This window comes from Epinephelus fuscoguttatus, linkage group LG9 (assembly GCF_011397635.1).
Source record: "Epinephelus fuscoguttatus linkage group LG9, E.fuscoguttatus.final_Chr_v1".
Classification (NCBI taxonomy): Eukaryota; Metazoa; Chordata; class Actinopteri; order Perciformes; family Serranidae; genus Epinephelus; species Epinephelus fuscoguttatus.
Genome location: NC_064760.1, coordinates 11239311 through 11266940, shown reverse-complemented (window position 1 = coordinate 11266940; position 27630 = coordinate 11239311). Strand labels below are relative to the sequence as shown.

Sequence of the window (27630 nt, the reverse complement as noted above, 5' to 3'; positions counted from 1 at the left end):
TGATTGTTTAGATATTAAAACACATACTGCCAAGAAATGAGATAGAAATCAATAACCTTCCCTTTCCAAACTTAGCTATCCAGTTCAGATCATCAGTCAGTCTGCAATTTAGCTTAATGTACCTTCAACTTATTTCTAAAAGCATAGATATAAATGGAGCTCCGGCACAAGTAAACAGATTTTTTGTATAAAAATAAATATACAGTTTGCTAACAGTTATCACAGTTAGTTGAGTTAGCTGAGATCTGTTAATGCTCTGACGTAGTAGCTGTCGTGCTCGGTTAAGTACTATCAGGCAGGTTTTATATGGTTTACATCACATTTTGTTGATTTGAGCTGGTTGCCAAGATGAGCAATATATTTTTCCACTCAGCTTGACACTGAATTTAAAGGTAGTGTTGAATATTAGTTGAGTCAGATGTCACACTGCGACCAACAAAGCCCCTTGTAGAGTTTTTAATACATCACCCTTAGAGCCCTCACATACAGCTATCCCATGAAATGAAGTACAAATGGGAAAACACAAAAGTGATTTCTTAGCATAACAAAATACATCCCTTTATAACACAAGCAAGCAGCTATTCTATTCTCATGCTCTCCTACACCTGCTTAATCTGAGCAATTTGAGAATGGTGTCCAGGTAATTGATAATTGGGGGAAATTTGTTGTAATGGGAGCTTAAAGTTTATTCAGCCACATCAGTGCTCATGCAAGAAACATTGTTAGCTTTAGTGAAAAGGCTGCACAAACCACACTCAGAACATTTGATTTGAGGATTAAAAACTTTTTAGGGATTGAGGCCAATGTCAGTTATTCAGTGGTAGCTGAAATACATGTTCATATTTACAATGCCCTGCAGAGTATAACTATTCTTGCAGGCAAACTCATCCTGAGCAAAGCAAATTCATGTTGTGACTGAAACAAGCAAAACTTGTACCTATCTTGTAGCTATCTAAACAAATTGACTTGACTTTAAGATAAAAGGTGAATTGAGGTTGTAGTTTTTATTTTAGATAAACAGAAACCAAGCTGTTTTTGTTAGATGGCCCATGACAACTTTACAAGCGGTAATGATTCTTTAATTTGTGTTCAAAAGCAAGCAGTGGAAGCAGTTTTTCATGACAAGATTATCACAAGATTTTTATCGTCTTTGTTCATGCTTGTTACTCAGTTTGCATGTGTGATTTGTTTTTGATATTTTTGCCAACATTAGCTTTTGTGACACTTGATAATAAGCTTTAGATCTACTTTGCAACTTTGTCACATGCTGTTCATATGTGTTTTACGTGACATTGTCAGTTACAGTCTTAAGGAAGAATTTAATTTTTACTTATTTAATTTTTTCTAGGTCTTTGCTGTCAGGTTTTTGCACTACACTTCAGTTAACTAGTATTCTTGTGTGTTAACTTCAGTTTCCTTTAACCTTGCATCACTTTTGGTGCAGTTTCACTTTCTGCACATGGTGCTCTTTCCTTTGTCATGCTGAGTAGCCTGTGATTTTTTTTCCTGTCTCAAAGAAATTGCTGTCTCTAAATCTTATAATGTGAATCATTTTCCGTGCACCAAATTGTTGATCCCGGGTAACAGCACCAGAAACCTGTGTTTAATGTAGCTTTCACAAACTGGTGTGGCATTAACAAGTTGTGCGTGTTACAAAAAACAGCTTCCGTGACATTTCTTTCGTTTGTGAGGTATTTCTTTTTGGAATGAAACTCTGAATTTGCAGTTTGTACATCAGCCAGATGTTACAGTATGTGTACGTGTTACGTACGTGTTAACTGTACAGCTGTGTCGGTCTCTGTGGTAAACTAGGACGCAGGGGAGGCAGGGGACTCTGGGCTCAGGGGCTGGGAGAGCAGTGGTGGCTTGAAAGTCGTGCAAGTATATGAGCGTGACAGTGATGGACTCGAGTGACAGACAGTGGGTTGGGTGGTCTCCATGGCAGCAGCTGACATCATGGAGCACTCGTACCCTCTGTTGTGTTGGGACAGTGTTTCAGTGTTCCAGTGTTCTGGACATTGGTCTTCAGACGCAGGGGTGTCACCTGACGACAAAAAACATCAGAATTTAAAATTAATTCACAAAAAACTTTAGGAGGAATGCAAGTAAAAATAAGTAATAAAAAAATCGTACATATATGCCTTGATTGAGCATGCTAATCGAGGACTTTTAATCTATTTCTTTATTGTGAAACATTTCTTTTTCAAATGAGTTCATCACATTAAACCTTGAGTTTGCACACAGCCCACATTGTAGGCTCAAAATTTCAAGGTACCTTTCCCTGTTTTTTAGCTTGCTTGCTAGCTAAGTCACTACCTGGTGCATTTCACATTGTATCTGTTTGACAAATTTATGGATTAAATTGGTAAATAAATGGATTATGTATACATATGATATGATAAAATGTTTGTTTATATCTGCATGTGACATGGAAATGCAGCCTGAGCAAATAACCCCTATATTTTCATTTTATCCACACTTTTTATTTCCAGTTATTTTCTATAAATTCCTGTTAATTACCATGAAAAGTTTTCACCTTGAATATTATTGGAATTTGCAACCTTAAACAAAAAATCACAGTGTAAAGATGAATGAACACGTACCAATTTCTGAAGAGCAGGATGGACAGACAGCTCTCCTGGGACAGCCCATGGGAGGGACGACCATTCCTTCCACACCATTTTCTGCCACCATGTAGAACTGCAAATTCATATAATAATTCATTAACAGATTAATTTTTTATATTGTCATGGTGTCTTTAAATAGCCAAGTTGATTTTAAGGCTACATAATGCTGGCTTCTTGCTCTCTAGAAGTTGTAAGTTTAGTTGGATTTAACTTTGTACAGTTAACAGGTATGTTAAGCAAAGAGGATTCAAAACTATGACTACTTTGATTAATTTGCATTAATCTCTGGTGCATAATTGGATGACTTCCTTGACTTAAAGATGTATTTATGACAGAGCTCTGGGATTATGGTCTCACCCGAGGCACGCTGGCAGTAGTGGTCTCTGACATGCTCTCATCTGTCACGCTGGTCTCACTCACATTGTCCACTGAGGGCTGTTTGCGGAAGAATCTTCTGGTTCTGCATAGAAGACAGTCAAACCACACATCCAGTATTGTATAGGGCTGGGCGGTATGACAAAATTTTCATATCACGGTTTTAAGAAAAAATCATATCGGTTTCACGGTATTTCACGGTATTTCACGGTATTTTTCTCAGGTTTGGCCAACTTGACATGCTGCTGTGTTGTGCTATGGCCTATTCAAGTGCCGGAATGTGTTATTTACTTGACAACGCCTAAACACAACACACGCTCCGCTCCATTCATTTGGGCTCCACTGACTGCGTATGTAGAGAAGCTAGCGGGTTGTTGCTGCATGAAATGTTAAAGCATTTTCCACCTAAGTTATTAAATATATTTGAGTTATATACAAGTTTACTGTACTGTTTGTCATCTACTCGCTTTCAAATGTCCGTCACGGACATTTACACAATGTCACGGATAAACATGGGTAAATGCATGAAAAAAAATCATCACATATCACCTCTGATAATGGTTTATTCATTTAAAAACACATTGTGCTCATTTAGCACACTATTTCATGTAGTTTTTATCTGCTGGAGGGGTGCGTAGGGGAGCATAGCGCGGCTCCCGTTGCCAGTGGAGCCGCTGTAATTGATTAACCGAGGGGGCGAGCTGCTGCGGGACTCGCGCTGCAGACGTGTCGCGCCACTGACGTGCCCGGTGGAGCCTGTGCGCTTTGTCTGTTTGTGTGCGCTTTGTGTGTGCGTGTGTGTGTGTGTGTGTGTGTGTGTGTGCGTGCACGCGCGCATCAGGGCAAAACTCCGTCATGCGCGATACAGAGGGCAGAGGAGAACTGTAAACGGCGGTGCGCCGCTGCTAGTTGCGTATAGGGGAAACACTGCTCTTTTTGATATGAGGTCTTCTGGATCATCGTGTACAGTTGCTTTGCTTTCAGGACTCTCTCCGGCAGCCATTCTCGCCTCTAAACTTTTCTATGCTCTCACTCTCACCCGCTCAGGCGTGCCTATGGTGTGCAGCGGTGAAATGGGTCCCCGGTGTAACACTTCCCGCCGCGCACGTTCCGGACGTTGTTTGGGCTATTCACCGGTATTGCGGTATATGAAAAATTCATATCATAACGAAAATAAATACCGGTTTTCGGTACAAACCGGTATACCGCCCAGCCCTAGTATCGTAATTAATTTATAAATCCCAACGGTCCTCAAACTCACTCTACACATAAATTAATGTAAATATTCACAGTCATGTGTTACTTGCATAGCTATCAAGTCATGGAGGTGGTACCGTCTCTTAGAATTTATACATTCAAATTCATCATGGTAGGAAATATAAGACTGACCTGTGCTCTTCATAACCTGTAGTTACAGTTGATTTGTTTGCATGTTGGTGCCAAAAAAGACACAGAATAAGAAACAAGTTGTGTTTTCAGCCCATATCACTGTGTAGTGTATGATGCTTGTGTGTTACATAGTTTTGAGTTTGGTGGTTTAGTTTCCTCTGCAAGTGCACTTGCAGTCAAGTGCGGAAGGCAATTTGAGGCAGAGCTTTTGGCGGCCATGTAGCGTTTCCACAGGGGTCATACCTCACCGGCTCCATTTTGTAGCTGAGAAATGACCTATTTTTATGTGTAATTGCTGTAGAACAAGCTAAACCAAGCATGTAATTGAAAGCGTGCCACTTCCACAGGGGAACCAAGGCTGCGAACGTTAGGATGTAGTAAGTGGAGGGGAGGGGTCGTGCTTTGTGAGTCAAAAGAGTGGAGAATGCCAGCAGCCTTGTCCATAAGCCAGCGAAACAACCGTAAAACAAATCAGCTACTTAGGGACAGCTCAGGTGGAAATAAAAGGGGGGAGGGGTCGCAGTGTGTAGTTTACGTATGCTCCTCACTCAGCTAACCAGGGCTGCATGCTGCCATTCGTTCCACATGTGATCTGCTCCCCGACCCCCTGCTGTCATGCTGAGACACCTACATTACACGGCTCACGCCATCCTGGGTTTGATAGACACCTCTAAATGCTGTCAGCTCATTCATTGCTGGAGCAGCTCCTCACTGGCTGTCTGTGCTGCCCTATGCTTCTAGTGTCCAGATGACTAAACACAACAGCGCTGATATTATACATCATCTTTATCTTTTTTTAACCATCAGGGTAGAAAAGCCAATGAAGCTAGCTTAAGACTCTCACATTTACCATTTTAATATTATTCATAAATTGAATTCTTTTGGGGGGATTTCTGTCCTACGATATCTAAAAAAGGTTAGTTTTGCATTATATTATAGTTGGGGATAACCCAGTTGTGGAATTTAACACATAGGGAATGTAGTTTTCAGCAAATGGTTAAAATGTTCCCAAAGGTTTATTATAGAAAATTTTAGCAGGGAGAGGATTTCATACATTTCCCTGCATCTTTTATTGTAAATTGAATATTCTTCTTGTACGATTTTTTTCCCCTTTCTGCACTGATTTACCCTGTGGCTCATCTTCTTCCCTTCCTTTTTTCCGTCCATTTTCCTTACTGTACTTTTGGTGGTGTCTTCTTCTTTCATTTTTGACCTTCCCCTTTCAGTCTTCTTTCCCTTTTTACCTTTTTTGCTCACTTTTCATCCCCTTTCTTTCTAATTCCAGGACTTTAAATGAGCAGTGTGTAAGATTAATCCCCTGAATAAAGCAGTTTTACATGAAAAAATAAGTGTTTTTCCCACACTTTCTTTGTGGATGGCCTGCTGACGATGATGGCCAGCGCAAAACCGCAAATTGCCTTATCTAGAGCCAGTGTTTGGATTGTTCGTTCTGGGCTATTGTAGATACACAGTATGTAACTCTATAGATGGGGACCCACTCCCTTTTTTTTATATGATTAGCTCATTCTATGGTAACAAAAAACACAACTCTTATTTTCAGGTGATTATAAACTATAGAGATTGTACTTAATAATATTACGCACAATTTCTACCACTGTATCCCTCTAAGTTCTTCACACAGATTCACAAGGATTGCCTGATTGCCTGAGGCGAGTAAAATGCCACGTTGGGCTAGTAAATCTAGCAATTCACTTGCTCGATCAGAAAGTGGTAAGAAAGAATTGAAGATATCATTTTTTTTTCTGTTGCTGAACATAGAAGTTGCTAAGCAGTGAGTTGTCTGGCTTCCTTCCCATCTCCGTTGAGAGTTGCACATGCAGAGTACCAGTCTGGCACTCAGGAGAAAATGGCGGCAGTAAAGACAAAGTTTGTGAACTGAAGCGCATGGAGACATTTCAGTTTTCTTGGAAACAAGAGTTTAGTGAAAGTGAAACTTCAACTCTGTAATGTGCAGTTCGCCGCAAGTTTGAGAGCATAGTGGATAAAACGGTTGTTTTTCATAGTAACTAACTTTAGTTTTTGTTGTTTTTTGATAACGGCTAATATTTAAAACAATTTGTATATGGGCATGTAGATTTCTGGCCCGCTCGCCTGATGAGGCAAGCAAATAAAAAAATTAAGGTTGAACCCTGCATCCTGTTTCCTCCCTTATTCCCTTCATTATTTCTCGAGTCCTGAAATCCTTCTTCCTCTCTCTTTACGAAGTTTTACCTTGTTCATGTCCCCTTTTCCCTCTCATTTTTCCTCAGGACTTTTATTTACTCTCCCCAGAATTCTTACTTTGCAGTTTTGTCTGCCCTCACCCTCATTCACACCCTCTCCTCCTTCTCCCCTCTCACCCGAAGCAGTAGGTGACACAGGCAGCGATGGAGAGCAGGGAAACGAGGACCACCATGCAGGCCGCAATGACCACGTTCCTCCTCTTCTCCTCCTCAGCTTGTTGAAGCTCCCACCACTCCAGGTCACTGAACTGACAGCGCTCCCCCATGTAGCCTGATACACAGCTGCAGCAGAGGAGAAGACAAACAACATAATGATGCAGGTCATGGTAAGAATCTTTTACTGAGCAAGTAAGAGCATACTGAGAGTTCAACTGAGTGGGTCACGTGCATATGACACATTGGACATATCACAATGCAAAATAATTTCAAAAACCTAAATAATACATTATCTGGAGTGATGTACTTGGTTTATAAAATGGGTTTAAATGTCTCCTGCACAGCTATCATTAGAGTTGGACATAAATCTATCTTTCAAGATGACAAAATGTATCTGCTCTGTTTTTACTTTTTTAAATCTTACATCTGTGGATTTTTTTCTTTCCTGAATGTATATAAATTTAAAAGGTCAAATTTATCATCCTTTGTCCTATAGCCACTTTGTCATGAGGCAGTAGCTTTAATCATGGAACGACAGTGACACCTGCTGGTTGCCACCAGTAGTAAATAACATGAGACATGAGCAGATAAGAGGATACCAAAAAGCCAACAAAGTGTGGTGCAGGAGGTATTCTTACACTTTGTATCAGTGTCGGCAATGTGCTGCTACTTCCCAGAAACCACTGAAATAGTCTCCTGATTACAGTCACTGCATATTTTCATTGTGAACTCTCTTAAAAAAATGAAGGGCAGCACATAACCTCATTTGCTACAAATCAGATCATCAAATTATGTCAGTGTAGTAAAGCAAGCATTATTTATATACTAGAGTCTGACATTTGTTTTACACTTTTGGGGGATTCCTGTGAGATTACTGCAGGATGGGAGTCAATTACACTGTTCATCACATGACTGGGATGAGACAGGAGTAAAAATCCGCTCCCAGGTCTCACCCCATATTACCTATTTCTCCTCTGAACACAAGATGTTAAAGTGGAGATCAGGGATCATACTGAGGGATAACACAAGGTGAGTTATTTACTTGCAAGCATAGGACTCCATTTCAGGAAAGTAAAAGCAGACACCCTCGTACAGACAGTAGGATTCATGACTAGAGGGGCAACTCTCTGCTGAGTTACTGTTGTGGTGCCGGGTGGTGACATCAGCAGGGCTACTGGTCGTCACCCATGTCGAAGTGGTCTTCATTGCTTAAAAGAATCAGGGAAATAGTTTCATTAATCATAGTGTGCACCGTAGAATAAAAGGCCTCCTCAGAGGAGCTGACTCATGAAAAGGGATTATATTACATCCCTGTACAGATAGATACTTGTGTGTGTTATATTGAGTCATAGTGGATATAAAGCTCCACTTTACTGATGTTCAGCCTCATCTCTCAACACTTGACGGGATCTGTATGTGACACAGTGGAGTAAAGGCTTCCTGAGCAGAGAATGAGCTAACGCTACCTCTGTATATGTTGTAATTCGAGCTTCTCTATGGTTTGGTAAACCGGTCCAGCTGCTTGTGCATGTTCGTGCACGCGTGTATCCTACTGCTAACTCCAGTTAGCTCTGTCAGCACTGTTGGTGTTGTTTAGTGCTATTTATGGAGTTAGCACTATTAGCTGCTAGTCGCCCACTTGGATACCTTTATGCTGAGAACCTATTATCTTACGACTGATACACTCTGAATTTTGCATAGAGCCCTTTTTAAGTCGTACATCTGATGATCAGTTGCACGACCAAATACACCTATCCTGGTTTCAATGTCCAACATTCTTGTATAACAATCATAATAACCACAGCACTGAAAAAAAAGACACACTTTGATTATTGCCATGGTATTCAGTCTGACACTTGCAGAGACACTTTACCATGCCCTATTGCATTCTGTGTATTTGCCTCAACTGTGTCTTCCCTGTTTAAACTCATCTATAACATCTTAAACTGAAGGAGAAGAGACCGACAATTTTACAGTAGTCTGAGTGTCAAGGTTTTATGATTTTATACATAGGGTTTATGTTACCAGCTCATAAAGATTAGCATTTATTAATTTTGTTAAGCATTATGGTCAAACATAGAAACATGATGAAAGGCTTTTTTTATAACGAGGCTTGCACTTCTCTGATACATTGATGATAGTATTGTTTTATCCCTCAGATTAGTTGGCACATGACTGCTGCATACAGACAAACCTGGTAAACACTTAAACTGCTCTGCAAAGGAATTAATAATACAAATTATTGGAAGAGTTACGTCTTAGACTTGTAGACATTTGGCTTTGGGTCTTTTCAGTGATATTCATATATAAGATTATGATTATCTTTACCTCCAGAGCAGCTCTGACTCTCTGAAATGTTTTTATATCTAAAACTCAATTTTGCTTAAGTCCCAGTGCTGTCACCTCTGCCAAAGCGAGATAAAAGTGTCTCTGTATCAAATGTAATCCCATAAGCTTTCTTCAGGATATGTTACTTCATCCCAAGACACATCTATAGTGCAGGAAAAGAAATACTCACCCACACACAACTGTCCATCACCTGTAAAACCCTCCAGACACAGACAGGTTGGGCTGCCAGCAGTCAGCAGGCACTGTGCATTTACATCACAGCGAAGTGAGTAACACTCATTCTGGTCTGACGGAGAAGGGGACATGCAGAATCATAACATTAAGTTAGAGGAAGAACTTGAAGAGGAAGAACTACGAATAATTTTCTTTTATGGGTTCACTGTTACCTGAAACCATCTTGTCTGTGAAGAGAGTTGGCTCACTGCCTGCAGCCGAGTCTGGATTAGCATCTGCTTCATCAGCTGACAGCCCAGGTGTTGTCAGGGGTGCGCTCTCATCATTGAAGGTTTTGTTTTTGAGAGACGTTAAATCTGTGGATTCACTTTCTCCAGATTCTACACAAGGAATTCATAGAGTTAACATAAGCATTCTTCATATGTCAGTTTTACTTCATAGCTTATACAGAAGCTTGTGTACCTGAAAGAAGTGGGGTTGTATGAGGTACTCATCAATAGTCAGTATATTACCTACAGTAGATGTCAGTTGGCATGAAACCAGTTTTGGAGAGGCAGGCTGGAGTACCAAAAGCAAAGCATTGTACTGCTGTGGATGGGGCAGCAACAAAACCTATTTTAGCCACATAAAAAGTCCTAGCTAAAAATGCCAGCAGTTTAATTGTATGCTGTATTCAGATTATTTTCACCACTTAACTTTACTGTCAGACAGCAATTTCCAAAGGAGAACTGAAGCCACTATGACATTCTTTTCAAAGCCAGAGAAAAACACTAATTTAGCATTGCTGAACACAGGAGCTGCTGGTCTAATACTGCCTCTGTCAGTTAGTTTGTTTGTGTTATTGTGTGACTTTGCCGTGTAAAAGGGTTCTTTGGGATTTACCAAAGGAAAAGATATTCTCAATATAGCGTACACTTAAACAGATACTCATTTTCTTCAGGTGGGACTTTCTTTTAGACGGCTAAAATAGGTTTTGGTATTGCCCCCCATCCACAGCAGTACATTCCTTTAGCTTCTGTGGTGGTACTCCTGCCCACTACTGGGGTTTGCTGACTGAAATCTACTGTATGTAATATACTGACTATGGATAAGCACCTCATACACTTTAAAAGATCTGAACTATCCATTTGACGTAGCAAAAGATACATCACCTGCTGTTCCATTTGTAGCATTGGCAGGCAAGCAGCTTCTTCCATCAGCTGATAGGACGTAGCGCGACAGACAGGAGCAGTGGGCGAATCCCAGTTTGCTCTCACACACCTGGGCACAGCCTCCATTCAGGTGCAGGCAAACGTCTGCCCCTAAAGATGAGGTTGCAAAATGGGATGGCTTGTTACGTTGTTGCTGGCCTAGACTTAAAGCTTTACAGCTTTATTTCGAAATTGGCCTTCCACAAATGTGCATATTTTGTTCAGCCAGTGTGTTGCACAATCTTTCAACTTGAGATCATTTTGTGATCCTTCTTGTGCTGCATTTACTCCTTTTTTTTTTTAAAACCTTAGTGTGTAATTTCTGAACATATTAATGCCTAAAATGAGTCCCTCTTGCCTCTCTGTACCTGGCTTAGCAAGGGGATGAACCACCACAATGGATGCTGGTTGGACCATGTTGCCATGGATACGTTGCAGTTTTTTTCCAGTCCGCTTGTGTACGCTCCTCAGCTGCTGGTGCTCCCAATCAGATATCCACAACGTGTCCTCAAATACGGCGAGGTCAAAAGGTCGACCTGGAGGAATTAGAATAGAGGGAAAGAAGCACTGAGTTTATGAATTATTTCAAGGTGAGGACTATTGTATCTATCTTATGTATATATTCCCTAACGAGGTACTTTGCTTACAAGATCACTGGTTAAAGAGGGATTAAAACATATTTAAATGATAGCATTATGGCTGCTGTAGGACATCTTAACTTCAGTTTGTTTTAAATTACAATATTATAATCCAACTTGTCAATACAGTGCACTTGTATATGTGTGTGTATATGTGTCACACAAGCCTCACCTACTTGGTTCTCTAACAGGACCTGTCGACCTGAACCATCCAAAGCAGCAGTCTCTACCACGCCCCTCCTCTGATCGCACCAGAACAGACGATCCTCTGTGAAATCAATCGTCAGGCCGCTTGGCGATACAAGGTTAGTGCTTGCAATGACAGCACGGTCTTTCCCTTCCAGAGAGGCACTCTCCACGACAGGCTGGGCCCCGATATCAGTCCAGAACAACTTCCTCAAAAAGTAAAAAGAGCATCTTAAATTAGGCAAAGACTTATTCATCCCGCAGAACCTCCAGCTGTCACATCATATGCTATTTATTGATGTCAGATTAAACCCCTCTAGGTGAGTGGCGGTTAGTTTGTAGTTATAATTTCTGAAGCTATCACACGTGCACAGCCACACTCACTTTGCCAAAGGATGGACTGCGATTCCTCTTGGCTTTTCCAGCCCTTTGCTCACAATGGTTTCTCGGTTCAGTCCAACTAAGGTGCTGCAGTCAACAGTTGACTGGCTGGAGGACAAAAGTACACAGAAGTATAAAACAGAAAACAGTAACCATATCAATTCTGATGATATTATGCAACTTAACTGTGACTTAGACAGTGAATATACTAAATAAACCAACTCTAACAAAAGTCACCTAAAGGGCAACTTCAGTATTTCTCAACCTAAACCCTGTTTTCCCTTGTTCTTGTGTCTAAGTGACTAATGGGAACAACAATTTTTGAAATTGGTCCAGTATTGAGCCAGACAGGCCGCAATGTAACTTAAATGACCAACTGCACACTGTCACTGTCCACTGAAACTGCTTGTTTTTGCCACTGTTATTATAGATGTCTGAAAACATCATCGAAAGGATCCCTACAGAGGTTGACTCTGTGTTAAACAATAAGAACATTTTTGTTTTTACCAGAAATAGCTTAGAATTTGCCCACCAGACTCCATTTAAATAAATGCTCCTTTTAATCATCATAAAACACACTTCATTCAAAGTCGACGGAAACAAAATATAATAGGGATGCCCCGAAATGAAAATTTGTGGCCGAAGCCGAATATTATTAAACGCTTGGCCGAATACCAAGTACCGAATACTGAATATTGTTGTTTAGTTTTTCATTAGTTTTTGCAGATGAACCCCCTCCAGATTAGTGTTGTCACGGTACCAAAATTGGATCCCACTGTACGATACCAGTGAAAGTATCACGGTTCTGAGTAGTATCACGATACCACAGTGAAAATGAGGCAGATGTGCCTTTTGTCATTTATAAAAAGATAAATCACTTTTCTATAATACATCAATGATATTTCAATGGAATAAATTACTTATTGACTTATTCATATTTCAAAAACAGCATCAATAATTGATTAACATAGGGGGGATCAAAATAAAATAAATAAATAAAATAAAAATCAACCAGCCACCCTCCTCCCCTGAGAAGTAAAGAACAGTCCCTAAAGTGTGGTGAGGTTTGTGGGCCATGAACGGCTCGTTTCTCCTCTGACACGTCACATACCTGTGTTCGGCTGGCTTGGCTGTTCAGGTACTTTTGGGCAGTCATGACGCCAAGAAGAAGATATTATCCGTCACCGGTAAGCCAATGGCCGCCGTATTTGACAGGAATACATTACTGTCTGTGTCTGTGACCCCCGTTCAACCCACAATCGGTGGGATTCGCCTTTCGTTTCTGCTGCTGGTTGAAATCTGTAGGCTGCTCGCACAGCATGCTGAATGATTTAAGCCTATTTTGCTCGCTCAAAACTATTTTTAGTCGCAAATGCGAGTGCCGTGACGGCGGATCGCCACACTGCCGACATTTTATTCCGCTTGTCACGGCACGCCGTTTGATTGCGTTATGAAAACACTCCGCTATTATTCGGCAGTGCTTTTAACTTATTCCACCGAATACCAAATGTGTGTTTTTTTGCAATGTTCGGCCGAATATATTCGGTTACCAAATATTCGGTGCATCCCTGAAATATAACTTACAAAACCGCCTTGGATCATTTCTCCACTGTTCTAACAATCACCAGCTTTGGCTGAGAAAAGGTTAGTTAAAAAAACCCTCAATTCAGTCAAAGATGAATAAATATGCTGTCTCTATACATGCTTAAATTACTATATATTTAAATGGAGTGTGGTGGGTTTGGTGATGGTGATTTTGAGGCAGATTCTGGTTAAACAAAGTGGTATCCATAATGTTTTCAGACACTTATATACTTATATCTATATCTATATACAGTACAGGCCAAAAGTTTGGACACACCTTCTCATTCAATGCGTTTTCTTTATTTTCATGACTATTTACATTGTAGATTCTCACTGAAGGCATCAAAACTATGAATGAACACATGTGGAGTTATGTACTTAACAAAAAAAGGTGAAATAACTGAAAACATGTTTTATATTCTAGTTTCTTCAAAATCGCCACTCTTTGCTCTGATTACTGCTTTGCACACTCTTGGCATTCTCTCGATGAGCTTCAAGAGGTAGCCACCTGAAATGGTTTCCACTTCACAGGTGTGCCTTATCAGGGTTAATTAGTGGAATTTCTTGCTTTATCAATGGGGTTGGGATCATCAGTTGTGTTGTGCAGAAGTCAGGTTAATACACAGGCGACAGCCCTATTGGACAACTGTTAAAATTCATATTATGGCAAGAACCAATCAGCTAACTAAAGAAAAACGAGTGGCCATCATTACTTTAAGAAATGAAGGTCAGTCAGTCCGGAAAATTGCAAAAACTTTAAATGTGTCCCCAAGTGGAGTCGCAAAAACCATCAAACGCTACAACGAAACTGGCACACATGAGGACTGACCCAGGAAAGGAAGACCAAGAGTCACCTCTGCTTCTGAGGATAAGCTCATCCGAGTCACCAGCCTCAGAAATCGCAAGTTAACAGCAGCTCAGATCAGAGACCAGTGCCACACAGAGTTCTAGCAGCAGACCCATCTCTAGAACAACTGTTAAGAGGAGACTGCGAATCAGGCCTTCATGGTCAAATAGCTGCTAGGAAACCACTGCTAAGGAGAGGCAACAAGCAGAAGAGATTTGTTTGGGCCAAGAAACACAAGGAATGGACATTAGACCAGTGGAAATCTGTGCTTTGGTCTGATGAGTCCAAATTTGAGATCTTTGGTTCCAACGTGTCTTTGTGAGACGCAGAAAAGGTGAACGGATGTTTTCCACATGCCTGGTTCCCACTGTGAAGCATGGAGGAGGAGGTGTGATGGTGTGGGGTGTTTTGCTGGTACGCTGTTGGGGATTTATTCAAAATTGAAGGCACACTGAACCAGCATGGCTACCACAGCATCCTGCAGCGACATGCCATCCCATCCGGTTTGCGTTTAGTTGGACGATCATTTATTTTTCAACAGGACAATGACCCCAAACACACCTCCAGGCTGTGTAAGGGCTATTTGACCAAGAAGGAGAGTGATGGAGTGCTGCGGCAGATGACCTGGCCTCCACAGTCACCGGACCTGAACCCAATCGAGATGGTTTGGGGTGAGCTGGACCGCAGAGTGAAGGCAAAGGGGCCAACAAGTGCTAAACACCTCCGGGAACTCCTTCAAGACTGTTGGAAAACCATTTCAGGTGACTACCTCTTGAAGCTCATGGAGAGAATGCCAAGAGTGTGCAAAGCAGTAATCAGAGCAAAGGGTGGCTATTTTGAAGAAACTAGAATATAAAACATGTTTTCAGTTATTTCACCTTTTTGTTAAGTACATAACTCCACATGTGTTCATTCATAGTTTTGATGCCTTCAGTGAGAATCTACAATGTAAATAGTCATGAAAATAAAGAAAACGCATTGAATGAGAAGGTGTGTCCAAACTTTTGGCCTGTACTGTATATATATATATATATATATATATATATATATATATAGATATATATATATATATATATATATCTATATCTATATATATATATATATATATATATAGATATAGATATATATATAATATCCGAGCCTGTCACTGGCAAACAAACACTTTTAGAGGGTGTGAATTGATGGTGCACAAAAATTGCAGCCTTTGTTTATTTGTTTGTTTAAGATTAATAAAATTGATATGACTAAGTATCCAAAGCTAGGAACAAGCACATAACTGAAAAGCAAATGTTCAATGCACAGATGGTTAGGTTAGACTCTTCAGCACCTAATGAAGCAATCTTCTCATGAATAATCCTCAACATCTACACTATGCAAACACCACACACCTTTTATCTGTCCAGTACATCTTGCGGTGGACCCAGTCAATTGCCAGTCCTTCTGGAGAGCCCAAACCATCAGAGACAAGAACATCTCTTGACCCGTTGTTCAGATCAACCCGCCCAATTGTCTTCTGGCTTGTACTGGCAAAGTACGCCTTCAAAATGCATAAATAAAAACATATGACAAAATGCTTTCAGTATGTAAAACAGATGAGCAGTAAAATATTCAGTATGTTCAAGAATTTCATTAAACACTGTTCAACCCTACAGGCTGACATATTACAGTGTCTGTCCACTAGGTGTCCCTGGATGTCTGCATCAAAACCTCAGTTTGGTCCTCCTAAATTCTGTTACTCCAGATGACTCATGACACCTTAGGGTCTTATCGTACATACTCTACTACTATTGCTTCTTTTGAAAAAAAATCTAAAACAAAAAAGCAATTAAAGATGAAAGCAGTTTTCATCTTACTTTTTTCTGGACAGGGTCATAGTCCAAAGCTATGATTGTTCCTCTGGGCTCCTCCACGAGTGTTTGATCCCCAGTGCCATCGGGATTAATTTGTCGTACATCCACTAGATTGGCAACTAGTAGATAAGGTGGTGGTCCTGAAGAATAAAAAGACATGATTTTATAATCAGATGTCATGTAGTAAATGTGAAGCCACTAAACCTGTAATTTGCATTTTATCCTGTTATTTATATCTCATTTAAATTACAGAATGTGTTTGTGGGAGATAAACACTGAAATACACCCTAAGATTATGCAGAGAGTGTTTATCTGTGTGGGCTTATCCGCCTCAGCTGACTGCTTTGCCATAGTATGACTCACCAGAGGCAACGCAGCGCTTGCCATCTTGGTGGAGCTGGTAGCCAGGCAGACAACCACACTGCCACCTACTAGGGGTGACAGAAGTACAGAGCTGGCTGCAACCCCCTCTGTCTGCAGACAAACAGCCTGCATCGGAGACAAACTGTGTTACACATACTTCCACAGATAGACTTGTGTTCTTCACATAGGGACCACATTTTCTAACAGGACTCATACAGCATATTGATTTAATCCCTTTGTGTATATCTTATTACTAGGAGGACGACATTTTATGTAGTATAGGCAAGTTCTTTTTCCTATTCCTAGTTTTTCAATCTTATGTAGTAAGGCTAAATACAAGAACTAGTTGTAGGGGAAAGACGGATTACATATGAGCAAGTTATATACCAGGGAGCCCTCCACAGTGCCAGTCTTGAACACCTATTTTAAGAACCCAAATTCTCTGGGCAGACAATTTAAAACCTCTCATAAAACCTCAGTCCACATGAATGACATCTTAATCTAAGTTGATTGAGCAGTAGTGCAAAGCCACCTGGTTACTGCGCTGCTGTGCTCTCAGGCTGTTGATCAATCTGACCTCAGTTTGACCACTTTGATCCAACCCTCATTAGCAAGACATTTAGATAACATTAACTAGAAATACTAGGTGAGTGTCATTATCTGTTATGTTCCCCAGTTTATCCAGGGTTCCTGCAGATACTTAAAAAGTCTTAAAAACCATTGAGGTTATTATACTGATAAAAGACCTTAATAGGTACTAAAATGTCTTGATTTAATATTTAAAAAGTCTTAAATGCTGACATGGGAAGTAGGATTTTAGGAATTGTCTTTTTTCTGACATTGCATTGCAAAATCTCAATTATTCGTAATGTATGTTATTTAAAAATAATTTACTGTATGCCTTATGCAATAACTTCACGCCAGGATATAGAACCAACAACATTCAATTTTTGTGTCCTCTAAGGGTGCTCAGAGCAGAGGATCCACTGTCTGTTAGCTAGCTGTTAGCTAGCTGTCACTGTACCCTGGACTATATGGGAAAGTGCTAAATCAATGAAAACTGGCTATTTAACCAAGAATTGCAAAAAATTCCCTAATATTCTGTCAATTTTAGCTTCAGAACAAGTGGCGGATAAACTGTGACATAGTCCATACCAGTGCAGGCTTGTCCATCCTCCTGCAGTAAAGATCCTTCAGGACACACACAGACAGCACCCTCCTCTGTTGTCAGGCATCCGTGGCCACACTTGGTCATATTGCTTTCACAGGGTACGATCTCTGATTGTGGAAAGAAAATGTGTATCTTGAAACAGAACTTGATATTATACAACTGTTCACTTAGGGCCATATCGACAAGATCAAAGGGATGTTACATTTTACAGGAATTTTCCAGGTTATTTTGGAGCTCAGCAGGTTGTAGAATTTAACCGTCAGATGGATAACAAGCTTCTTAGTAAAATCCCCTTATGAAGTCAGCCCTGACCCTATCGAAACAGGTGAAAGTGTGAAAAGAATGCAGTCAAAGACTGCACTCAGTGAGGATGATGTGATGTTAGCTCACAGGAGTGTGGTATGTCCTGTACCTGTGAATATGGGCTCGGTATACTGAGGCAGGCCATACAGATATGAATCTGATGTGAAATAGTTACAGTATCTGTTGCTGTGTCTCTGACTGGTAATTTCTGTCTGCTGGTAATGGATAAAATTTTTGCTTTAGCCTGCTTTTCACACCTTGATATAGTATTTTTTGATTAAGTAAAATAATTGTGTCTAACACCATCTAGATACTGAACTTTGAACATTAATATGAGAATACATTATAAGCAAATAAGCAGAAAGAAGGTTTTTTTTATTTTTTATTTTTGTATATTTTTATAGAATCAAAAATAAGAGATGCAAGCAATACGGCTGCATCCTCCTCCATGTAATCTCTGTTGTAGTGGCCATTGTCTGGCCTGCCACTTGGCTCTGTGTTTGTTTTCTTCTGGACCTTGGCAAAGGTTGTCTGCTAAACAGCTTAGACAGACAAAGCTGCTGACCAGATATGTTCCCTATTGCAAATGTCACCTCGTCATCTAATCTCATTGTGTCTCTGAACCCTCCCTGTTCTCTTGGCCTCATAGCTATGAGACTAGAAGAGAAGAGATTCGAATGTGTCCGTAATGTATTTTAATATGTTGTCAAGTTAATGACTGTGATACTATGCTTTCAGGGTTAAACTAGATAGCCAAAAAACTGTAAAAAATAAACAACAAAAAATAATGTCACCAAACCCTTGACAAAATAAATTGGTTTTATAAGTTAATTTAACTAAAAATTAACTTTCTATACATTATTTAATGACTGCAGTGCATATGTTTGTGCCAAAGCATTAGATTGCCTGAGGTATTTGTTCACTAAATATGAATCTGTTGTTACCCTGGCAGACAACAGACCTGCATTATGGCAGAGAGGGATGACCAAACACACAAATAGAGATAGAAAAGCAATATGGAATACCTGGATTAGTAGAACAAACAAAATGTCCCCAAACAACACAAGAACAGCATGTTTAGATTAGCTGTAGGGTTGCAGCAGTATGAGGTTTTAATGGTATGATAACCATCTCAGAATATATCACAGTATCACAGTTAACATAATTACACAATAAGAATTGTTATCAGTTATAGTGACCCTTAAGGAAATATCAACAGAAGGTTTTCTTGGTGAAACAAAATCTTTATTATTAATTAATTAATTAATTAAATTAAATAAATTAAATTAATTAAAAAAAAATTGTCTCGGTGGATAAACAAATGTTCATGATGATGACCATCTATTTTTATACCCTGGTAAACTGTGAAGCCATATACTGCTGCACCCCGTTTAGCGCTGTTTTAGCACCAGAAAACTGCTGCCTTTTATTCAAAATCGGACAGCGGCCAACAAATAAATTGGTCTAATCCCAAAAAAAAAAAAAAAAAAAAATAATAATAATTAAAAATAACTTTTATCCCTGCTACCATCCACCTTACACAACCCCTCAGTGTCAGCACGACTAGACCTCTAGTGACAAAGTGTCAATGTTTTGACCCAAGTAAGTTAACACACAACTGGCAGCCCACATATGTCTAGTCTAGTATGTCTAGCACATGACCCAGCCTTTTTATTGGCTCTGTGGGGTCAAAGTAGTGTCTGGGGGACAAATGCCACCTTTCATGGCACCACAAAAAGAAGAGGGTCCAATCTGACACCAGAGCTGCATTCATTATACTGACCAAAACAAAGTGCAAATGTCACTACATTTTGAATAGCTTCACATAAAGAGCAAAACTAAGGCTTTGTATTACATTGAATACTACGTAAATGCCAATTCTCACCAATCAAGAATTGACCTCGTTTTACTGGTAGTGTCAATGTCATCCAGAAGTGTGTTTAGTTAGATGATCAACATCACACATATTCCCACTGTACCTCCACACGTCTTCCTGTCCGGTAGGAGGGCATATCCTTTAGGGCAGGTGCAGAAATAGGAGCCTGGGATGTTTTCACAACCAAGAGAGCAGCCGTGGTTCCAATGGGCACATTCGTTTACGTCTAAGGCACACACAGACAAATATAGTGATGTAACCCGTTTATGTTATTTTAGTAGACCGTCTTATTTAAATGCATTGCCATAGTTTATTTATATTATATCTTGTATGTGTGGCCCCTCTTTTGTGTATCACAAGTTTTTAAGTTCTAAACTAACAGAGCTAAAAATATTTCAGGCAATAAAACTTCTTCAAAGTATTGATTTAATGGCCTAGATACCAACCTTCACAATAAGTGCCTTGCTTACTGAGAGCAAAGCCTTCACTGCACCGGCAAGTCCCTTGCTCGGCTAGATTGGAACACACATTCACACAGTTTCCACTCTGTTCGTCACAACCTGTTTGAAAGGGTTAACAGTTATATGTTACTAAACATATCTTTAAAAAAAAAGCAAATGCAAGTAATACAATAGGGAAATGCTACACAGTAGATCTATCAAAGGTCAAAGTTTAGCTGTAACCTGGAAATGTCGACTGGAAGTCTGCCATTGGCTGGTTGAGGGGATGTACCACTTTGATAGTGACCGCAGGTTTTGCCATTTGTTTTTTGTTAACATTTATCGGCTCTCCGCCTGTGTACTTGTTTACTTCTTTGATAACCCGAGATGCAGCATCAGTGTAGTACAAGTGCTCCCGAAAAAGTGATATCCCCAGTGAATGAGACCTGACCAAAGGAGACAAAAACAAAGTGTTTTATTCCAGTTTGCTAAAATTGCTAACAAAGACAAACAGATAAACAAGTAACTGGAATACAACAATATGCTCACCGAAAGGGCTGATCTATGATGTGCAGGACGTTCCCGTTGTAATCACAAGAGCCGATGGCACTTTCTCCTTGCAGACCAAACTGAACCCAGAAGAGCCGTTTGTCTACTCTGTCAATCGACAGCGCTTCCAGTTGTTCTGCTATTTTGATAAGTGTTGTTTTCATCTGTCCTGTCACATCAGACCGCTGGATACTCGGAGTTATCCCACCAGACAGCCAAAAAAGAAACCTGCAAAATATTGGTGTTAAACTGAGGAATGGCCTTTCAAAGAATTATTCCTAAATTTTAAAAATATTTTTAACTTACAAAACTATGCCAGTTCAGTCGGATGGTTTTACCAGTGTCATTGTTTGTTTTTGTATATGAATGCAAACATGAATGCCTCCAGATAAACTCTTTACTTCATAGTAATATTGTAGTAATGTTGAATAAATTGTAAGACACCCCACAGACATTTATGACAAAACAGGTAAAATGTGAGTGAAAACATGTTCTTGGCTTTTTATTATCATGAGATATGTTCCAAAATGTTAATATAAATCCCTCGCTGCCATTATTCACTTTTGCATATCCACCTGTCAGTCTATTCGATCTAAATGTTATTAAATGACAGGCAGTATGTGGGCTGGTAAAAATTAAACTGTCTTTGACCGCAGAGATTAATGGTATGTGAAAGTCAGTCTGTCATTTTGCACCTTTGTGCCAGCCATGCTTGATAGAGGGAGATAAAACATTTAAGTAACACACAATCTGAACTGTGTGAGGAGCTGAATAGGAATCATTCTCTCTCAATCTGTCTATATGAAAAAAAAAATGCCATCATGACAAACATAAAAGTATATTGCAATAATATTACCTGTTATTGGGGTCAACGTTTATCAGACTTGGTTGGTTTAAGTGTCTTAAAAGTGTCCTTTCATTTTTCCCATTTATATCCATTGTCTTGATTTTTCCCTTTTCTCCACTTGTCCAGTAAACACGGTTCCAAATCCAGTCCACTGCGAGGCCCGAGATATGTTTGTCAGACGAGTACAGTTTCTGGAGAACAAACATTCAGATTCAAATTTTCATAATCAAACCTGTGACCAATGTGTAATTGTTGAAGCTTAAGAAAAACTTGAGATTTTGTCAGATGACTAACAATTTGAAAACATTCCTCAAGAGGAACTGAAAGGTTTTTACAACTTAACAGTGGTTATGTAATCACCTGTCTGTGTGCTCCTCTCACTGATGCTTTGTAGATGACCCCGGTGTGTCTGTCAGCCCAGTAAACGCTCTCCTCTCCAAAATTAAAGTCGAGCAGGATCGAGCTTCCCACCCCAGCCACAAGCCGCCTGTGGTTCTTCCCATTGAGGTCCATCCGATGAATGGCTTTACCATGGCCGAATATCAGGAAGGGCTGTGAAGCTAAGCAAAATGATATCACACACCTCTGATGAATCTCATAAATTTCATTCTTTTAAGGCCATAAAACACAGAACACAGGTCATTCCAAAGCCCCATATTTGTAGACAAAGAAGCTAAAACCAGACAAATATTTCACATATTTGCTTGAAAATTACTGAAATGATGAACTGATTATCAAGATTATTAAACGAACAGATAAATCAGCTAAACCTTGCAGCTCTAAATATTAGTAAAACGCAGAGGAGATTTTGTCTGTCCTGACAGCTTTACACCAGTATATTGATTCATTTGAGAAGGTGCAGGGTACGCATGTGAAAACTTCTGTCCCTGACGCTTGTTCTGAGTTTAACTAAATGAATCCTAGGGACAGGTACGTAACCATGACAGCATTTAACAATAGCTGCTTCTTCCCTCGTTGTGTTAAGCTGCAGTTGTCGTTGAATTTGTCAAATTATCTCATTAAAAAGCCTATTCATAGCTGTAATGGGGTCAAGTTCAAGGCAGACTCAGCTGCTTCTGGATAAAGCATTTTCCCTCAGTAATATATTGCTCTTGTCTGATTCTGACAGCACTTTGCAGTGAATTAAGTTAAAGGTTATTTTATCTCACAGGTTTTACTTCAGTACACAACATTTCTACACTAGCTCTTAGTATCAAAAAAGTGGAGAAATGTCTTATTTTGTAAACAGAATGAGTTGATGTCCTTCAACATGTCTGCTGTTGGAAACAGATTTCATAATACATAGATTTGGTTTATACCAGAGCCCATTGAACCTTTGACAGACTGGTTTATAAGAGGAAGCCAAATCTATGTCTGCTGTCTGGATGACTATTGATAGAAGGTGCTCTGGTCTATCATGGTAATTACACTGTCATGTGCAACCATGGATACCAGCCTTAACTCTGTGGAATGAGGAAAACAATGAGAAACACCAGACAAACAACATAATGAAAGGTCTGGCCTGAGATCCTCAAGATGGCTGCTGGTGCTGAGTTGCTAGGAGGCATCCTGATGAATCATTAATTGACAAGTTCACATGGTGGTCAGCATGATTCTTGACCTAGTAAGCTCAGTGCATTGGATGCTTATGGGAAAAGAGGTACCTTCAAACTATTTTTTTTCCCCAGTATTTTACATTATTAAAAAAAAATATAAAATATATCTCGCCAGCTCTAGATAAAGCCCAGCTGGATACTACTCCAGGTGGAGGTATCTCGTCCTCGGTCACATCCAGACCTTGAAAATAAGGCTGCAACTGGTCCCATTCCTTGCAACAGAGGCATTCCTCTTCTGTGGGCACTGGGGCACAGCATCCACAGGTACACCACCAGTCTCCAGAGCTACGCAGCCTTGCAGCAGCCATTCCTCCTCTCTCGTCCTCTACCTGTTGCGCATCTCTCTCTCTCCTCCTCCGTTCTTCAATTTCACAAAGCTCTTCGTCAGTGTATTCTGGCTCAAATAAATAAGGGCGGCCATCAAACTCTCCAAAATCAAATTCCTCCTCCACAAAGTCGAAGTCTGGCAAAAAGTCAGCCATTATTCTATAAATCTTTCATAAAATAAATGAATGAACTTTTCAGGCTACTGTCGGGTTCTGCCTTCCAGCTGTTGCTGCTTGTTCTCGTGAGATTTCAGACACGGTATGAGATCGCTGCTTGTTCTTGAGATATTTCGGCCACACTTTGGAAAGCAGCGCTAGATGGTAAACAAACATGGCAGCACACCGGTAAGGTAAGACAACACGTTTACATGTTGTTTTCTATATGTTCTCTGACATTTATCCTAACAATATGAGGCGGTCTTTGTGGAGAAAAAGCTTGTTTAGTGGACTAACTTTGCACTTGAAGGTTGCCCATTCACTTACATTTTAACAGGTCTGACGCTACTATGCGCCCCGGCTATATCTAGGCTAACGGCTAACATGCTAACTATTATTTTTATGTAACTAGTCACTTGAAACAAATTTAGGACGATAGGAGACAGATTGAAATAAACCGAAATTTCCCTTTGAACCCTTGCATATCGACAGCATTGACTGGGTCATATTACAGTGTGTACCATGAGACATAATTTGTTTGAGATTTCATCATACTGTTATCAGCCTTGCATATATACCTTTTTGACCTTTTGACATGTTGTTGGATTTGGCTGTCTAGACAATGTTAGAAATTATTGAGCAGGACTGCTCTATGGTAGTGCTTTGTTTGTGTTGAAGTATTGTGATTACCAGGTGTTTCATTCATTGAGATAGCCAACACATGTGGTTATTGTGTCTATATATGATTTCTCCACTGAGACAACAACAAAAAGTCGTGCTTTATGATGATATTACTGTATGAAATTACATTTGGATATAATCTTGATGTAAACAGTGACGTGGGAGGGAAGCCGCGGCTGGTCCGTCCTTCACCGTCCCCGTCATCTGATTGGCCTCTTCATTTGCAAGGACAAGGAGGGCGCGCAATTCTTTGTCTCCCCAGTTGCTCATCTTTACAGTGTCTGGCAGTCTTGCGTTTCCCTCTTGCTACTAGCTGCTCGCTAATTCCTGCTATCAGCTGTTTCCTGTTTATCCACCGCCTGATGTCGCACGTGCGGCATCATCAACAGCTCCTCCCACAAGTCATCAACAGCCCCTCCCGTTGCAGAAGGCTGCCTCGTTCTGTTTAAACCAAATAGGTTCTGCCAATATGTCTACCCTTCGTGGCGAAAAATTGGGCACCTTGGATCAACTCGCCAATCCGGCTCTGTGTGTCTAAACGCTCGCAGCTTGCCGGCAAAACGGACCAACATTCGCAGAAAATCTGGCAGTGTAAAAGGGGCTAGTGTGTCGTGTTGTGAGTGACACAAAAGACACTTTGAAATCTGTATTGAGCAGCCAGAGCTCTGAGATGTCATCTGTAGAAATCCAGTTGGAATCACATTTTAAACCACCTCCAGATGTGGTTTGGATCTGATTTGCAAAAATCACAATCAATGTGATATATTTTTTTTTCTTCTGCTCTTCATACTTTCTAAAATTAATTTGCATACAATTTGGATGTGACAAAAACAAACAAACAAACAAAAAAACAGATTCAGGCTGGCAGTCTGAACAAGGCCTAAGATCTTGCACAACCTTTGGGGTGTGGTCAACTAATTTATGTATCTCTAGTGACTCTAAACAGGCTTTAGTAGGACAAATACATTAGGAGCAAAAATATGTTTTGTCATCTCATTCTTGGTGTTTAGGGACAGCCATCATACTGTTGAAGCAACACTGTATGCTGCTTCTGGCTGCCAGAATTCATTTTCTTATTTAAATTTTAATATTTTAGTAAATTGTGATACTGCCTTTCACATAAAGTTTGCATGCCTGGAGCCTTGAAGTATTCACCCTGCTAGATTGGAGAAGAAACTAAACTAACTCAAAGGAAGATGTTCTGGAGCTGAACATGACCTTTGACCTCGTCGTGGAGGACAGAGAATAGCGAGAAGAATTTCTCCATTGGTAGTGGAAAAACATCTTACTATTGCCGTTCATGACGAAGTAAAGCTAAACTCTGCCAATCTGGCATGACAGCGGCCATTCCAACAAGATTTTGGACATTAGCGATCACCATCTGTAAGCTTCAACTGATGTCCTTGTGGCATCCCACAAAAAACTTGTGCTCAGTCTGAGATACACCCACTCATGCTAAGGCCAGTTCACCGTACCTCTGCCACAGTGCATTGTATTGTCTGCTTAGCCAAGTTCACTTTGCAACACAAACTGTGGAGGGGCTGACTTTTACCTTCTGTCCCTCTGCTGTTACTTTAGATGAAATACTCCTTGTGTGTGCAACTTGTTCTGTTTTATTTCACTTGATTGCTGTTTTGTTTTAATTACTAAGCACCAGCCCAAGGCAGAATAGTAGTTATGCAGTTGATGTGATAATAGTTTATTGTATAAAGTCTGTTTTAGTGCACATCCTGGTTGGTGTGGGGAACATTTGCAGCAGAATGGGATGTTTAGTAACTAAGAAAATAATAGATTTTTGCACCACTGAAGCAAAAGTGTATTGTTAAAATAAATTAGATTCCCATAAACTGAAAGTTTTACTAATCCACTTAAATTGACAAAGATTACTGATCAAAATTAAACACTGCTGTGAACAAACACACATTTCTGTGACTGTACATCAGGACACATGCTGTGCTCTGCATGTGTATACATCATAATATTTAGCCATATGTTGAGCATCATTATGTTTTACCATTATTTATTTGTACCCTATGAAAGTAGTTTTGTTTGTCCTTTGATAATGTCATATTATGTAACAGTTCATCAAAAGTACCAACTATAACCAGAAGATAGGATTGTCATCTAAACTACTTCCTTTGCTAAGTACAATCTACAAAAATATGTGTAAACCTCTGACACATGAATTAAGGACAAAAATACCTCCTGTACAGCGAGTATCCAGTTATCTGCAGTACTTTAAACATCACATCCATCAATACCATGAATTTGGAGCGTCAGTCTAGGTAGGAAAGGTGTCAACCAGACTCACCCACACAGCTGTTGTTTCTCCCTGCTCGTGACAGGCGTTCATCCCAACATGCTGTGCCGAGGGCCAAGGCTCCAGAGCTTTGCACCATAAAATAGATCAACACTGCTGTGATCGTTGCAGCCAACATAATCCTGCACTCCGTCCCTGCCACGGGAGCTGCACTTGTTCACTTTTTCTCAGGCATTCCCACTATTAGCACTGGCACACAAGAATTCCCCCAAATTAAGCAGTATTTGTTTATGAACTGTTGGCATCCTTGTCCAAGGCTTCAACTTCAAGAGACAGCTTTACATACCAGAAGATGTTGTGCTAAAGAGAGATGTAAAACCCCAATGAAAGGATGGAGTACTCAGAAGAAAAGGGGTGATACTGCCAGGGCAGTGTTTGGCCAAAAAAAAAAAGAAAGGTTTTTGGGATTCTGCTCACTCCCCACTTTGGCCCCCAGGCTGCCCGTCTGTTTTGGAAGCAAAGATTGAAATTCCTGACACCCCCGTGGTAAATTTTGCACATGCTAGTCCAGCATTGGAGCAAGATCTTCTTTAGGCTGCAGTCAGTGTCTCAAGCAGAATGTAGAATATGCAAGAAATGAGGCAGGGCTGAAGAAAGGTCCCACATAATAACAACATCTTAGCCTCACCCCACCCCCTGACCCATGTCCTTTCTGAATGTGGATGGATGCGTCTGTCTGAGACAGAGTTTTTGTGTCTGGGAGAGAGACACTGGGAGACAGATGTTGCATATAAGGCTATTAGACTGAACACAACCCTAAAATATTCATTTATTTGTTCATTAGGGAATACAATTGACCACTGGTACTTTTTTTCAAGCTATGACATCCATAAATGGCATACACTTACAGTACGAGTATAATTTACACATGCCACACACACAATAGACGCACTGTTTTGTGTCCTGTGTGTGAATGACAAGTCAGTGTCAGACTGTCTTCTGTTGATGTTCATCTGGCTCCCGCGGGGGAATCGGTAGAATGAGTAATTTATA

General features: G+C 40.2%; 1 protein-coding gene across 1 annotated transcript; it reads right to left on the bottom strand.

Moving 5' to 3' along the window:
• Positions 1–754: 754 nt before the first annotated feature.
• Positions 755–27223, bottom strand: egf (epidermal growth factor). Its single transcript, XM_049585105.1, has 22 exons — positions 26629–27223; positions 21899–22098; positions 21548–21729; positions 20692–20919; positions 20386–20588; positions 20149–20262; positions 19806–19928; positions 17508–17630; positions 16353–16478; positions 15993–16129; positions 15528–15676; positions 11712–11816; positions 11314–11537; positions 10872–11039; positions 10465–10614; positions 9526–9693; positions 9309–9425; positions 7833–7998; positions 6752–6916; positions 2985–3087; positions 2604–2700; positions 755–2044 (listed from the first exon to the last, which is right to left on the bottom strand). The coding sequence occupies exons 1-22, from the start codon at positions 26753–26755 to the stop codon at positions 1809–1811; spliced, it is 3411 nt and encodes a 1136-aa protein (XP_049441062.1). The 5' UTR covers positions 26756–27223; the 3' UTR covers positions 755–1808.
• Between the last annotated feature and the right edge of the window lie 407 nt (positions 27224–27630).

Excerpts from the sequence above, each read along its gene's own strand:
- egf (XM_049585105.1), bottom strand. The coding sequence starts at position 26,755 with ATGTTGGCTGCAACGATCACAGCAGTGTTGATCTATTTTATGGTGCAA. Across the intron at positions 3,088-6,751 it reads TGTGTCACCTACTGCTTCGG|AACCAGAAGATTCTTCCGCA; the intron begins GTGAGAGGGGAG and ends TCTTCTATGCAG. Across the intron at positions 2,045-2,603 it reads ATCCTGCTCTTCAGAAATTG|GTGACACCCCTGCGTCTGAA; the intron begins GTACGTGTTCAT and ends TTTTGTCGTCAG.